The 16,700-nt window shown below is 50.0% G+C and overlaps 1 protein-coding gene across 1 annotated transcript; it reads right to left on the bottom strand.

Annotated features, from left to right (window-relative positions):
* Positions 1-12: 12 nt before the first annotated feature.
* On the bottom strand, positions 13-16,621 carry MED1 (mediator complex subunit 1). Its single transcript, XM_014885455.2, has 17 exons — positions 16,468-16,621; positions 14,415-14,521; positions 13,644-13,722; positions 12,998-13,052; positions 12,126-12,258; positions 11,388-11,416; positions 10,954-11,025; positions 10,693-10,767; positions 10,266-10,339; positions 9,989-10,078; positions 8,979-9,090; positions 8,630-8,754; positions 8,339-8,457; positions 7,436-7,637; positions 7,167-7,262; positions 6,959-7,064; positions 13-5,845 (listed from the first exon to the last, which is right to left on the bottom strand). Exons 1-17 carry the CDS (start codon positions 16,493-16,495, stop codon positions 2,599-2,601), a joined length of 4,749 nt encoding a protein of 1,582 aa, XP_014740941.2. The 5' UTR covers positions 16,496-16,621; the 3' UTR covers positions 13-2,598.
* Positions 16,622-16,700: the final 79 nt, after the last annotated feature.

Below are 16,700 nucleotides of genomic sequence, written 5' to 3' on the forward strand. Positions count from 1 at the left end.
GCCGAGACCGCATTGTACCAAAGGGGTTTATTTGCATGTAAATAAACATGTTCTCTGCAATATTTCCAAAAAAGTCGAAATTCCACTTTCCGCCCAAAAAGACTGCCGCGGGAGCCGGGATATTTATTTACAATTCCAGCGATTTTCCAGCCAGGGATTTTATGTACATCATGATAATCGAGGAAAAGAACCAGTTTCTTTTAATCTCCGTGTTCACTTCACCACCTGAGATTAAAAGGTTTGGCTTATATTTTATTTTTCACTTTATTTTATCTTTCTGAATACTGAAAGATGTAAAATAATTGTGAATAAGCAAAAATATTCCAAAAATAAACCATTTCTCAGAGCCCAAGCACTGACACCCCAAAGCCTCTGCGTGGTCACGCACCTCAGCTCTCCCAGGACTGACGTCGTTGGAAGGGGACAGGGCACCAAAATGGGGTGAAAAGTTTTAAATTTGGGACTTGTGCCTCCCACAGTGGCTGAAGGAGACGTTGTTCCCTCTGTTCCCACCTTCCACAGGGGGAATTTTGGATACTGAGCTTTGGTCTGGGTGAGGGGAGAGGAAATGAGTGCAGCTTGTTCCTTTAAAACAGGTTTTTGTGTCAATTTTGCTGCTGAACACTTCCAACTTTCAGCTTGCTGCACAGCAGGAAAACACAGCTCTGGCTGAGGACAAGTCCAGGGAGCCCATCCTGGGAGATTCCCAGCCTGGATTCCACTTAAAAGTGCTTCTTTTGGAAGGCTGGCTGTGCCCTCACACAACTCATAATGGATCGAAGGGCTTTTGTCAAAAAGGATTCAATAAAAACGGGAGATGGGGGCAGGCAGCTCTCCAGAGGCTGAGCTGGCACCATTCCCAAGGGAGCCACTGGAGCAGGGTCTCCAGCTGAATTCCTGTGGGATTTTATTCCTGACATCCTCTTTGCAGCACCCCACAGTCACACGATTCCAACACTGGGTCAGGTATCAGTGATTGCTCCTCGTTTGGATTTAGTTCCCATTTTCCTATCGTTTCAAGCTCTGCTGAGGGGGAGGTTGTGGTGTGCAGGACACCAGGAGCAAAGGATAAATACTGGAAAATATGAGAAGGGAAAGTTCTCCAGAGTTGGGGGAAGCTTGGGAGAAAATTCAGGCTCCCACGCTCTGCAGGAGCCCTGGAATTAAACTGGAGGCAGGAGGAAGGGGTAAAAAATCCCTACAATTAACAGGATAGTTGCCAACGTACTAAAAGGACTTTCCAAAAAGCTGGAAACCAACCAGCTTTCCTGGGGTATCCCTGGGATCAGCCCAGGATGGGAAATTTCAGTGGTTTAAAAGAAACTCAAATCCTTGACATCTTTTCACGCTGCATCCCCAAAGCTGAAGCACAACCTCATTCCCACAGGGAAATCCTGGCCTCCAGCACCAACAGCAAAATTCAGTGGGAGCAGGATCCTGCTCAGTACATAATTCCAAAGGAGATGTGTTTGCAGAACTCCTGATTTCCCACATTCCTCTTCAATGAATCAGATGAAACTGCTTTTAAAAATAAAACACTCTGCTGAGTCTCTTTTCCTTTCAGGGACCACAAGATCAGCTCAGAGAGGATGCCTGAGTCATGCTCCTAATTCCAGCCAAAAGGAGAAAATCCATCTTTTAAGGAAATCAACCCTTCTGCAGCAACTCTGATCCCAGCTGAGCCACTCCAGGACTGTTTTCCAAGCAGGACACGGCTCCCTTAGCTGGATTATCCTTCCCAGAGCAGTGCCCCTCGGTGTGACCACAATTCCCAGCTCAGCAGCACGAGGAGATTCCAGGGAAAGCTCGTTGGTGCAGGCAGGAGTCCCTTTTCCATTGAGATTTGCTGGAATTTCATCCTGCTGGAATGTCACCAAAGCTGCAGAGCTGCCCAAACCCACGGGCTCTACCCAAATTCTCGTTGGGGGGGAAAACAAGGAGCACGAGGTGTTTCCACATGGAGGGGAATAAATAGCTAAAACAAATGGGAAGGCAAACCCAAGGCAGCAGCAATCCCTCAGAGCTGTGACCTGGGATAAAATCCTGATTTCCATGAGGATGCAGTGCCCAATTCATGCTATTGAATGAAGGAATGCCGTGGGAATAAAATAAATTAAAAGCCTCGTGGTTTTCCGTCTTCCAAAGAATTAAAAACCCAGTTCTAAAACATTTCCTAAAATAATCACTTTAAAACTTCCTACGTCCAAAAGGAGCTTATCCTGAATGGGAAGAGGGCAGAGGGACTGGGATCTACTGGGATCTCCCAGACCAGCCTATGTCTGTTTGCCCCATTTGGGAGCTGCTCCCATATTCCCACACTCAGCTTCATCCCCATTCACTCGGCCAGGGATGATAATACTCATAAATTCAGGAAGAATGGAAGTGCCCACAGGATGAAGGCCACAGGCAGGGACCTGGCTGCTGGCACTCACATCCTTCTGCACAGACCATGGTGGTCTGAAAATCCCAGAAATACCTTGGAAATACTTTTTTTTTTTTTTTTCCTCCCCCTCTCCAAACACACCCCGTGAAGATCCGTGTGGCAGGTTTGGGATGAATCCTTCCTTCCAGGACCTGCAGACAGCTCATGTGGGAGAATTAATTACCAATTAGAGCAACATCCATGAGATCATCATCTTCCTCCCCGATGAGGAACTCGGGGCTGGCCCGGGACGGCCGCTCTGCCGAGAGGATGGCGTTGCTCGCCATGGACAGAGACTGATCTGCTGAGATGGGCGATTTGGACCAGCTCTCGGGCTTCATGCCGTGGGATTTCTTCTTGTCCCTGTCCTTATCCCGCTCCCTCTCTCTGTCCCGGTCTTTATCTTTCACTTTTTTCTTCTCTTTTTTGTGTTTCTTGTGTTTCTCGGCGCTGTACTCAGGCAGGGGCCGGATGCCGTCGTCGGAGCTGGGGCTGTTCTGGTAGGATTTCTCGGCGATGGAAGAGCCCGACTCGCTCTCGCTGTCGATGTTCTGGGGGGTGTAGGCCGGGGATTTGCTGTGGCTGGGGGAGCAGCGCTCGTGTTTGGGGGTGGAGCCGCTGATCAGGGGGGATCCGTAGCTTTTGGAAGAAGCCATCTGAGGCCTCAGGCCGTCCCCACCCCCTTCCCCAGGTTTCTGCAGAGTTACTTTGGCTTTAATGCTGGGGGAACCACCATCGTGTTTGCTGATGATAATTTTGGCCACTCCAGTGCTTCCAACGTTTTTGGAATCCGAGTTCTTCTTGGAAGAGTCAACAGATCCTCCAGAAACGGAGACCTTCGATTTCTCCTTGTCGCTCTTCTCCCGCTTTCCCTGGAACTCCCCTCCAGACATGTTGTGTTTGGAGGACATTGTATGGCTTGAGGAATTGGAACTCGGCCCCATCTGTCCATCCATGGCATCGTCACCGCCAGGCCCGCTCGTCACCACCCCGTGCTTCAGCTTGTCTATGACCGCGGTCAGCGATGGCTTCTTGTTTCTGCTCGGGGACTTGCCTTTGGAGCTTCCATGCTGGTTCTGGGATGAAGACATGGAAGACCCGCTGGACGAAAAGGAAGATGAAGAGGCCGTGGAGGAATTGGACGAGGGAGGCGGTTTCTGTGACATAGACCCGGAGGATCCCATTCCTGAAGACGATTTCATGCTCGAGCTCGATCCAGTCCCAGACATGTGGGACCCACCAGAACCTGAACTGATGGGCGACTTCGCTTTAGACGACGGGGGAGTACCTGGGACGGGTTTCATGGGAGAGGCGAGTTTGTCAGAACCCCCCGAGGGTCTGGAGTGGGATGGGGAGATGTTTGGTTTGCTCATGGAAGGGTTCATGAGGGATGATGGCTTTCCTTGAGGTTTCATCTTGGTGCTGCCAGAGCCGGTGCTGAGGCCGTGCTTGGTGATGGGGGAGGATCCCGGCTTTCCCACCGACTGGGCCGAGCCCTTGGACTGACCCGAACCGGAACCGCCTTGGCTGGAGTAGAGGCTGCTGCTCATCTTTGAGCCAGAAGACCCTTCTGATTTGCTTTTAATTTTGCCTGAGGTTGAAGAGGAGGAAGAAGAGGAGGAGGAGGAAGAATGGCTATGATGGCTTTTGCTGCTGGAGGAGGTGACAGAACCACTACTCGTGTACTGGCCGTGTGAAGATGGTTTGCCAACAGTCACTGTTCCTTTCGGGATCTGAATGGTGATTTTTGGAATAGGAGGAGTAGCTACCCCGGGAGGAGTCTGGGATCTGCCCGAACTCCCCGGAGATTTGGACCCACCTGTGCTTGCTGGTGGTGTGAAGGGCCTGTTGGATGAGCTGTGGGATGGAGATTTCCCATCTGTCTCCTGCTTCTTGCGCTTTGGAAGTTTCTCTTTGCTTTTGCCATCGCTGGATGGCGTCCGGCTGCGCTTCCCTGGCTTCCCATCTATGCCAGCACCTGCCATGGCACTTCCAGACCCATTGCCTTCCTTTACCCGTTTCTGAGACTTCTCTTTTCCTAAATCCCCCGTGTTCAGCAAAGGGCTCTGACCTCCACTGTGGTGCTCCATGATGTCAGAGGACCCCAGTGCTTTGCTGGCAGCTGCAATAATACTAAAATCCACCGTATCCGACGGAGTGCTCCCCTTAAATTTATTTTCCCCCCCGTCAGCCCCCAAGACTTGCACCCCCAAATTAGTTAGAGTCTGGGGGGCATAGCCCTTGAAATCATCAGTGTCACCGCTCTGACTGCTCTCATCAAAGTACTCCTCCCCAAAACCACTCTGGCTCTGACTGTTCAGCAAGTCAGGGTTGAAATCTACCCCATCTGGAAAAAAATGGTTGGAGGAGTCGCTGTTGGGGCTCACAGCGGCGTCCGCGATCAGGTCAGCGGGGTCTGTGTAGGGGTTCTCACTGCTGTTGGTCTGAAAAACATCGGGGTCAAAGAGGGCACTTTGTGAATGTCCTGAACTAGAAGAGTCTCTGACTGGAGTCCCAATGGGTGGGCAGTCCTCAGTAGTGGTGGGCAGCTTGGAAGCCTCCTCTGCAATATCCGAGAGGATGTCGGTGACATCGGCCCCGATGCTGTCGGAGCTGGACAGGCGAACCATCCTCTGGATACTGGGCTGGGCGTGGGGCAGAGCCTGGGGGTACGTGGTGGGAGGAGTGCTGCACTGGCTGGGTGCTGGAGTAATATGAGGGGTGTCCAGGGTGTCTGCAGTCATGTTGACATCAAAAATGGGGTTCTGGGAGTCAACATCCATGGAAAAGAGCTCCCTCTGGAAATCATCCTCAGTCTGGTGCTTGGGCTTGTCGGCTGGCATGCGGGATTTTTTTTTCTTTTGCTTATTCCCCCCAGGGCCCATTTCCATTCTGGGGGAGCCAGAGGAAGAGTTCTGCCTTTCCAGAGGGCTGCTCCCATACAGAGTGGAGAAATCCTGAGGAGGATTCTCCTTAAGAAGGTTCATGAGCATGGGGTGGTTCTTGGTGTTGCTGGCTGGTGAGGATACTGGTGGTGGTGTGTGGTGGGGAGGGGTTGGACTTGAGCCAATGGTAGACCCCACATTCCCTGTGATCTGCAACAAACTAGTGAGAATAGGGTTCTGAGACACTTTGCTGAAGTCCTCCCCATGGCCCACCGAGTCATGCCTCTCTTTCATGCTTATGCTCATGTTAAACAAAGTAGTGATGGGCCCCCCAGGAAAAGTGTTGGTTGGGGTGGTGGTCCCACTCATTGGGTTGCTGCCTGTGGTCATGCCATACCCTGGGCTGCTGGCTGGGGGCAGGTTTTTCTTCACCATGTCTTCAACTGTCTCTGCAATGAGGGACAGGGCTGGCGTGTCAGCTTGGATGGTTTCTGCTTTCCTACGGATGGCTCTCATGGTGACAGGGATGGACATGCACCTGCAAGACACAGCACAGGGTCAGGCTGGGGCTGCCCTCAGCAAAGGTACCTGGGGAGCTTTTACACCTCCAGCAGGTTAAAAATGAGCACTCAAGGGCTTGCACAGCAGCAGCAGGTCCAGGTTTTATGTCCTGCTGTTCAGCTTGGATTCACACTCATCCCAACACCCCTATCCAGCCACGAGACACCTGCACTGGCAATCACAGAGGGAGAATTTATCAATTATCTCGAATAACTGATAGCTGACACATCATTATCGTTGTTCTGGTAGTTAAAAAGCACAGGATGCAATCGTAGAATCATGGAATAGGCTGGTTTGAAGGGAGCTTAGAGCCCATCCAGCCTCACCCCCTGCCATGGGCAGGGACACCTCCCACTGTCCCAGAGTGCTCCAAGCCCTGTCCAGCCTGGCCTGGGACACTGCCAGGGATCCAGGGGCAGCCACAGCTTCTCTGGGCAGTCAGGGCATCCCTACCCTCCCAGGGAGGAATTTCTTCCCAATATCCCATCTAGAACTACTAGATGTTTCAGTTTAAAGCCATTTGCTGCTAGTTTCAGTTTAAAGCCATTCCCCCTTGTCCTGTCTTCATGAAGGAATCTGGGTTGTTACTCCAGTTCTGGCAGAAAACACCTCTATCAAAGCTTGGCAAACCTGATTTCCTACACCCTTATAAAATTCCTAGAATGGCTCAGGTTGGAAGAGCTTAAAGCCCATCCAGCTCCACCCCTCCACCCTGGGCAGGGGCAGCTTTCTGAGCTCAAAAATCAGTGATAACATCACATTCTCCTCAGGGATAACGAGTCTATAACTCAAAGCAAAAACCAGTGGTTCCCACTCAAAAGGTGACAGGAGTTTTGTGTCCTGTGAATGTCCTGCTCTCTTCTGAATGTGACTGAGGTGAGGGAACCCAGATAAAAGCCCTGTGTAAACAACAAACTCACAAGTAAGTAGCTACAGTTTAACGTCTGGCATTGAATTTTCAGCATGGCTCCGAGTTCTTCTCTTTTCCAAACAACCACAGAGCAGCTCCAGAGCTGCTGGATAAACACAAGATGGAGCAGAGCTCATCTGTGTGATTGGGAGTGCAAGGTGAGACAAAATCCCAGCTTACCTTTGAACAACTTTGGCAATGAAATCATCTGTACAGATGAGGGCATCAGACAGCCCCTTGTAGAGCTTACAGTTCACATGGCTGGAGTCCTGCACGTCCATCACCACTGCAAGAGAGCAGGGAGACATCAAAATCCTGCACACAGGGCGAGGAAACCCTGGCAGCCTTCCCAAAAAACGCTGCTCCTGCTGCCCCTGAGCCCACTTACCACACACCAGGGAGTCGTTCACGGGGTGCTGGAAGGATACACTGAAACAGGAGTCAGAGAGAGGACAAACTTCAAACTGCAGGATCCCAGGAGAATCTGAAAGACAGGAGAACCATTAACTGAGGGAACAGTGGAGATGAACCAGAACCTCAAAATCCCCACACAGACTGGAAAAAATAAAAGGTAAGAAGCAGAGGCTTCGTTTTTATGAGGAAAACTCCTCAGAATTCATCATTCCCACTCCATATTCCTCTGGACATGGCACCCACCTTCCTTCAGGACTGTCCTCTTGACACAGCTGCCGATGAGGGTGTTGTAGGCAACCTGGTGCCTGATCAGGTTGAGGATCAGGGGCACCCTGCCAGGGTGCTGGAAAGCGATTTTACTGATCAGAGTTCCCTGGAGGCTTCGTCCGTCCGGGAGAGGAGCGTCTTTGTTCAGGAAGTAACAGTGCTGCTGTCCTGGAAGAGCCTGACAAACAATCCCTGCTTCAGAAGGGGGCAATGGACATCCAGCAGTGCCCACTGACACCATGTCACCTTTCTGGCTGATGGGGACAAACATTGAGGATGTTTTCCTTTCACTCTGAACAAGGAAAACGTGATTTTAGTGAATCAGAAGCACTGCCCAACAGCATTCTTGGTTCCCACTAAAAGAGTTTCACACTGGATGGAATCCCTTCTGGGGAGGTAATCCTCTCACTCATCCTCAAATTTAAGGATTCCTCCCAAAATTCTGCAATTCATTCAGCCACACATCACAAGAGGAAGGGACAGATGCTGGGAAGGCTCAGCCCCTCTGCTCTCCTCCCTGCAGCTGCACTCCAACAGCAAAGCATCTTTCAATACCTCATTTTCCTAAGTACCATGGTCATCACGGAATCATGGAAAGGTTTGGGCTGGGAGGACCTTAAATCCCACCCAGTGCCACAGACTGGGACAATTCCCACTATCCCAGATCGCTCCAAGCCTTGTCCAACCTGGCACTGGGCACTGCCAGGGATGGGGCAGCCACAGCTTCTCTGGGAACCTGTACCTGAATCCTAATGCTTGAAGGACAAGTTTTGGCAGTGAATAAATACAGAACCCATTTATTTTATCCCATCTGGAAGGCCTGAAAGCCCCTGGAATGTTGCTGTGGAGGTGCCCCAGGCTGGCTGGGCTCACACTTACGGCGTAGAAGCGCATGTTGTGGTTCAGGGGCAGGGGATCAGCCTCCTTGGACAACTCAAACTGTGTGATCAGCTCATACAGGGGCACAAAGGTGGGTGCTGTGTCGAACAGTGGGATACCTGAGGGGACAAGACAGCGTGGAATGATGGCACCTGGGAGCCAGGGGTGCAAGTTTTACTGAAAACCCCAATCAAGTCCCCTGGCACACGTTAAAAATCAGCAGTGTTTACTGATAGAAATGAGGGAACATTAATAAAACTCCAGAGATGTGTCTGGCACGTCTGAACTCACCTGTGCAGCTCTGCAGTTTCTGGATGAAAGCTCGAGACACTGGAATGGGACGTGGGAATTTCAGGAAGAAACAAGCTGGCAAGTCCACACTGTTGGCACTGGTGATGGAGGAGAAGGATGGGGTTCTGGAAGATTAGGGGGACAAAAGGTGCTGTGAGCTGCAGGGCTTCTGCTGTCACTTACATAACATTTATATCTGCTCAAACCCATGTTGTTACACCTTAAAAATGAAGGCACTCCTCAGAAATAGGGAAATAGGCATTCCTTGGCCTAAAGGCAGCACATGTGGAACTCACATCACGCTGTGACAATCCCCCAGCTGAGTGCTGGCCTCGTGTCCTGCCCTTACCCTTTGCTGTCCACAGGATGGGAGCCCATGATCAGTGGAGCAATTGGAAGTTTGTGCATTGCCATGGTTCCCTCGACTGTCACCGACACGTTCATACCCAGCGAGCGAGGAACTGCAGGGGGAAGCAGGAGAAGAACCCAACAAGGACATGAGCTGATGGAAAAAAAACCCCACCAGTGGCAAGTTTTGTGGATTAAATATGAATTAAATATACCCTCCATCCCTGGAAGTGTTCAAGGCTAAGTTGGATGGGGCTTGGAGCAACCTGGGATAGTGCAAAGTGTCCCTGCCCATGGAACTGGATGAGCCTTAGGGTCTCTTCCAAGACAAAACATTCTGTGATTCCATAAAGAATCACTCTGGCTTCTCCCACAAGAGTTCACTGTTCACCTTCAGGACTAAATGGACAACAGCCAAACTGACTGTTCTACCCAAAGCTCCAATTCCCTCTTGCCAGGTGGACCAATTGCATCATTCTCAAAATATTTTCCAAACACATTTGCGAGTTTGTAGTTTGCTCTTTGCAAAGCAAAACAAATAATGATTTTGGATAAATCCCCCCTCTTCTTTTCCTGACAACTGGAGCTTGGTTTTGGCATTGTAACAAGAGCCAGATGTCCATGCATCAAAACAATCTTCCAGTATGATGGGAGAGGCTCGAGGATGGATGGGGCCCTGAGGAACCTGGGATAGTGGAAGGTGTCCCTGCCCATGGCAGGGGATTGGAACTGGAGGAGCTTTAAGGTCCTTCCAAACCCAAACCATTCTGGGATTTTCTGTTTTTATTCAGATAACAAAACAAATCCCATGTTACAATGAGATTCACTGGAGTCCAGCTCCAACTGCAGCACACCTGGGGCCAGTGTTCACACCTGGGCTCCTTAAACCCACAGCACAGCCCCTGATTGTCCTTCTGGACAGGGTGACAGCAGGGGGGAGCTGGGCTGGAATTCTGCTTCCTTCCCTCCTTCAAGCAGCAGCAGCCCCCAGCAGTCCCACAGCTGACCTACCATTGTTCTCGTGCAAAACCACAGGGGCTCCAGTGCCATCCTCAAATAAATCATAGGGGGAGACGTAATATTTGAGATTCATCAGGAGACCTGGGGGAGAGAAACTCCTGATGAGGCATCCTGGGAAGTCAGCCTGATCATCCCCACCCCACAAAGCCACACAAACACCCAAAGGCTTCGTCCCTCTTTTACTTTATTATTTTTATCACCCATACTGGGGGCCAGGAACAAATAAATTGCTGTTAATTCCTTTTTTTTAAGAGTGAGTCACAGGTACCTCCACTCCTGGGGGTGAGATAGCCAACACTGCCATGGAGGATCTTGTCCAGAGGGTTTGCATTGGTGGCTTGCCTGCAAGAGAGGCAATCACAGTCTGAAACAAGCCACAGCCACATCTGAAGCCAAAATTCACGTGCTGAGACTGATTTCAACTCAAAATTCACATTTCTGGGATCCACAGAGGGATCGATCCTAAACTTTACACTGTACAGGCAAAACAAAAGCTGCTTTAACCCTCCACAGCATGGCTGGTTTATCACAGAATCTACAGCAGTGAAACATGGCCAAAGCTTTCTCAATTTAAAACACATAATCACTGGATCCATCTAGTTACAAACTTTTAATTTTGCTTTTTAGACTCTCTTCCTGCAGTTAAAAAGGAATTTCTCAGAGCTCTAAGCATTTATAAATATTTACAAACTTACCAATACATCCCAGCCATCTTTTGGAGATCCAACTCCAAGGACTGCAGAGCCAAGTACATTTTAGTTTTCAGTTTGCTTAGGGAAAAAAACAAAACAAAACAAAAAACACAATGAAACAATATAAGAAAACTTGAAAGGAACTGTGCAGTGCAAACTAAGCTTGAAGGATTTTTTTTTCATTTTAGATGTGTGAGTATAAATAAATGTATTTTAAAGTTGTTTCATTTTATAGGTGTGGATATAAATATATCCTGGACTTACTTGTCCCCTGGCAGCTTATACAGGTTCACAAGTCCCCTCAGATGCTTTGAAAACTCATCAAAATTTTTCTCTCTGAAAGGAGAAAGGGAAGAAAAGTTACCAAGTATTCAAATTACCAACAGATAGGTTTCATTTTAAAAAGTGACATTAACAAAGACGCTGAGCCACTTTAAGAAAAAAGATTTTTACTACATGAAAACGTGTTCTTTAAATGATTCAGCTTTAATGTGCTGTGGGCTTTGAAGATACCTTGCACAGCAGCCAGAATCACAAGATCTGAGCCAAAGCCAGAAAATCCCCTGGAGAAGTGAAGACACTTTGTGGGGAAGGAACAGTTGTGAAGAATTTCGTGTTTCCAGACATCAAAAAGCATCAGATCATTAGAGCAAAGAGAAACCTGTGAGAAAACACAACAGCCCACCCCTGTCACTCACCTCAGATGTTGCACCAGCTCTGGACAGCTCTGAAAAGGAAAGAACACACAGAGATGTCAGTGTGGAATGCAGCCACTCCAGGCTTTGTGCAGTTCTGCAGCTGGGAAATATCAGGACAGGGAAATTGCCAAGCATCAGCTTTTCCTGGGAAGCCACACAATGCTCACAACCGTGCCTTGCTGTGCTTCTACTTCTGCTCCTCAAGCCCTGCTGGGACAAGTCCAGGTAATAACATTTCCTCTTAAATGATTAATTTGAAATAAACTTCTCAAACTGTGAGGCTTTAGGTTGAAAAGCTATGAGTTTACACAGTGATATTAAAGATGGGCTGTTTTGAGGAGAGGCCAATCAAACACCAAACTCAAACTCTCCTCCATGTGCACAGGGGCAATAAAACCATTTTCTCCCAGCAGTCCAAATTTTAGAACTTCCCATTCCCAGTTCTGAGCTTTGTAAGAATAATTTCCCTTTCCTTTCCTTGAAAACACAGTGATAACTTCCATAAAATTCTCAGAAACATTGAGGTGGCTTCCTCAAATAATTTTGCAAGTTGTGAATCTGCAGTGTGCATTGATTAGAAAATCCCACAGGAGCAAACTACTCCATGGAGGATTTTACTTCCCACTAGAAGGAGCAGCAAGGAAATGTTAAATAAAACCCATTTCCTCTGCTCAAAACAAAGGGAGATAAACAGGAATCCCAAAAGCACAAGGGTCCCTCTTTGCCAGGAATACACACCACGGGGTTTTCTCCATGGTGAGCCACCTTGACATCACAGAGCAGCCCTGTGGGGTCCAGCTGCACTTCCACATAAAACATGTCAGAGGTGATGTAACACTCGGTGCCGTTCGCACTCAGGTGGGATCCGAGGCTTCAGAGGAAACGGAAAAAAAATCGCTGTGAGATGCACGGAAAAAAAAACCACAAAACCCTCACAAAATCCCACAATCCAAGCACACAAAACCCCCACAAAACCCAGACAAAACCCCACAATCCAAGCACACAGAACTCCATAATCCAAGCACACAAACCCCCCACAAAACCTCACAATTTAAACTCACAAAACCCCATAATCCAACCATACAAAACCCCACAATCCAAGCAGACAAAACTCCACAATCCAAGCACACAAAACCCCCAAAAAACCCCCAATCCAAGCACACAAAACCCCCACAAAACCCCCCAATCCAAGCACACAAAAACCCCCAAAAAACCCCCAATCCAAGCACACAAAACCCCACAATCCAAGCACACAAAACCCCCACAAAAACCCCCAATCCAACCACACAAAACCCCACAATCCAACCACACAAAACCCCCACAAAAACTCACAATTCAAGCTCACAAAACCCCATAATCCAAGCTCACAAAACCCCCCAATCCAAGCACACAAAGCCCCACAATCCAACCACACAAAACCCCCACAAAAACTCACAATTCAAGCTCACAAAACCCCACAATCCAAGCGCACAAAACCCCACAAAATCCCAATCCAAGCACACAAAACCCCACAAAATCTCAATCCAAGCACACTAAACCCCACAGCCCAGGCACCACGAGGTTCTGGTGTGGGCAGGGAAGCAGCAGAGTTCTTTGCCAGGAACACCCACCCACTCTGCCTGGCGATGGACTCCAAGCGATCGGTCATGGCAGGCAGAGATGACACTGCACGGAGGGAACAAAAACCAAAGTTTAGGGGAATGAGCCCACATTTCCTAAGGAATAAACCAAATCTCAGCTGGTTACTCCCTCCCACTGTCCCATGTACAACTACACAGGACCTGTGCTCAATTACAGACAGAAGGGTGAGCACAGACAAATGCAAATATTCCCAAACTGCAAGGAGAGAATGGAATTTCCTCTGCAGGTGGAATCCAGGAATGGGCACTCACAGAATCGTGGAATGGTTTGGGTTGGGAGGGACTTTAAAGCCCATCCAGTCCCACCCCTGCTACAGGCAGGGACAAGTTCCACTATCCCAGGTTGCTCCAACCCCATCCAACCTGGCCTGGGACACTTCCACAGCTTCTCTGGACAAAGAGAGGATTTTCCCAATAAAAGCAGCACAGCTAATCCTGACTGTCCTGCCTGGCACTGAGCTCAGTGTGCTGATGAACCCCTGAGCATTAGGCACAATGAAACACACCAGCAACACCCAGCAATAAAAAACAACCCTGTGTGGTTTTTTATGGAGCATTTCCATAGGATTTTCCACCCTGCAGGAGCCTGTGCAGAGCACACAGAGAACACACCAACCTTTGAGGGCCTTCTGCAGTGTCTCCAAGCAGCTCACCAGGTGTTGGTGACCCCCTGAGTTCAGCACCACTCGTTTTTCCTTGAGCAGACAGAAGAAAAAAAGGATCATTTTTCCTCGGCCCTCAGTAGGAGGGAATTAGGCAACTTTTGAGCAGCCAAGTAAGGTTTATTTAGGTAATTAAAAGCAGATTAGATTTCACTCCCAAATTACAACATCTTCATTTCTGTAGGTGAACAGTATCTGATTGCAAGCAGATTACAAAGGCAGGCCTGGTATTGAGTTATTTTCTTTTAAGCAACTTGCCCAGCTGCAAGGACAGAATGTAACAACTTTCTATAGGCCTAAGCTGAGAGTTTGAGAAGAGGTGACAGAAAAATAAAGAACCAGGCAAACTTTTAACACCTGAACATGGGCAGGAGGCTTTGCTGTAGCTCTCCCCTGTCTCCTGCTCCTCTTTCCCCCACCCAGACCAATATTTCAAACCCATTTTTGAGTAAGCCAGCACTGAGTGTTGAGTGCTACTGAACAAAATGATATCCAGGAAGGGTGAGTAGCAGAAAACACAAGTTTGCTGCTTTCCCTGGCACTGAGCTGGCAATTAATCTGCAATTAGGGGAGGGAAAGGCACATCAAGCAGGGAGGGTTTGGACACCTGCACTTCTCAGGAGAGAGTGGAGCCCTGGACACAACAAAAACACCTTGAAGAGATCTAAGAACCCAACAGAAAAGCATCAGCAGAGAAAGCCCAGGCAGGCCCTGCTCAGTCTCACCATGACCTGACGGACCAACTTCATGGTTTCTGTCCAGGGCCTGTTCTGGCTGTACTTGGCATGGAGCCTTTCCAGGAGGGAGCTCATCTTGTTCAGCTTCTCAGCCTCTGTGAGACAGGAATGTTCAGGAAAGACAATGAATGTTGGAAGTTTTACAAATCAGTTCAGGAATACAACACTTTGCACCTCGAAGCTGGAGGTGACTTCAGAGGATTTGCTTACTGCTGGTTTAACCCCAGGCCTAGAGGTGAGGTAAATGTTATGGAATATCCCAGGCTGTTTAAACTAAAGGACCATGAAAATCCTATGGAATGACTGGCTGGAAAATGCCCAGCTCCTGTTCTGCTCAATCCCTGAGTGACAACAGGTTCAGTGCTGTCAGGACAGGATCCCCAGGGTCTAAGGATGATGTTTTCCTGGGGCAGGAAACTGAGAGTGTGGGAAACACGGGGTTAAAGCAGTGAGGTGGAGTTCTGTGTCCTGGATTCCCCCTCTGTTCTCCCTCCCAACTTCTTGAAAGATCTTCCATCATCAAAAACCTCAACCAAGTCATTCCAGTTGTCACAAATTCTGTGCTCAGACACGCTCCAGCCTCACAGCAGGACTCGGGGGAGCTGAGCCAGGGAGATTTAGGTTGGATTTTTGGGAAAGGTTCTTCCCTGGGAGGGTGTTCAGGCACTGAACAGGCTCCCTCAGGGAATGGGCACAGCCCCAAGGCTGCCAGAGCTCCAGGAGTGTTTGGACAATGCTTTCAGGCACAGGGTGGGAGTGTTGGGGTGTCTGTGAAGGGATGAGTTGGACTTTGAGGGTCCTGTGGGTCCCTTCCAGCTCAGGACATTCCATGGCTCCACAGTGAGCTCAAAGCTGAGGGCTGGTGTCCCCTCAGGGCTGCTCCAGAGCCAGGACAAGGCTCCATCAGCTGCGAGGGGATGAAGCAGTGGATGCGTGATTGGAAGGTGACAATGACAACATGGCTTTCAGGAACACTCAAATCCTCTATTTTATTGCCAAGAGACAGAGTTCTCCACACTTCCATGTCAAAAAAATCCCAGTGGACATCATTCCAGAATAAACACTGTCCCCAGCCCCAGAGGGACCAAGGCAGACGTGACATTTTAGTGTCACCTCACAGGATGCTGTGACTTCCACCTGCCAAACTTCCACAGTTTGGGTTCCTTATTGAGGCTCTCTCAGCCCACAGACTTCACACTGAGTCCCCCAAATGCAAGTGTAAAGAATGAATGAATGTGTGCTGGATGTTTTGGAGTCTCCTGCTCTGGAGACATTCCAAATCCACCTGTACCCCTGCTCCAGGTGACCCTGCCTCGGCAGAGGGGTTGGACTGGGTGATCTCCAGAGGTTCTTTCCAACCCCAGCTATTCTGCGATTTTGTTTTCAGGTACTTTACACCTCTCAGCGGCATCAACACAGGATGCTGGAGTTGGGAAGGGACCCCTGGAACTCACCTGGTCCAAGCCCACTCCCCAGCCCACAGCAAGCTGTCCAGAATCCCAGGAGAGAGCAGGAAGGGATCTCTGCAGATCACCCAGCCCATCCCCCTGGCAAGGCAGGGTCACCTGGAATGTGCCCAGGTGGGTGTGGAATCTCTGCAGAGAGGGAGACTCCACACCCTCCCCGGGCAGCTGTTCCAGGGCTCTGACACCTTCCTGCAGAGAAGCTCTTCCTCATGTCGAGGTGGAACTTGTTGTGTCTCAGTTTCTGGCCATTGCTCCTCGTCCTGTCCCTGAGCAGCACTGAACAGAGTCTGGCACCGTGCTCTGACACGCCCTGGGGACATTTGTACGGATTGATGGGATCCCCTCTCAGCCGTCTCTTCTCCAGAGCAACCAGGCCCGGCTCCGCGGTCCCCCTTCATCACAGAGATGCCCCAGACCTCAAATCGCCTTTGTGACCCTCTCCCGTTTCACCTTCCGGGGCGACACCTCAGCCCCAGCCCGGGGCTGCCCAGACCCGGAGCCTCGGCTCCACAGGGCCCCCACTGCTTCCCTCACGGGGTCGGCGGGAACCCCCGCGTCCCTCGCGCCGCACTCACCCTCGGCGCTGCCCGGCGCTGCCTTCATATTGCAGGTCCGGGGCCGGGATAGAGAGAGGGAGAGGGACTGGGAAAGGGATCGGGAGCGGGCGGGGAGCGGGGGCGGCGGCCGGACCGCCCTCGCCCTCACACGGCGGCGGCCGCCGCCGCCATGGCTGCGCCCGCGGCTGCGCTCCCGCGCTCTCGCGAGACTCCGCCGCGCCCACGGGGGTGGGCGTGGCCTGAGGGACAGC

This window comes from Sturnus vulgaris, chromosome 27, assembly GCF_052056855.1.
Source record: "Sturnus vulgaris isolate bStuVul1 chromosome 27, bStuVul1.hap1, whole genome shotgun sequence".
NCBI classification, from domain to species: domain Eukaryota; kingdom Metazoa; phylum Chordata; class Aves; order Passeriformes; family Sturnidae; genus Sturnus; species Sturnus vulgaris.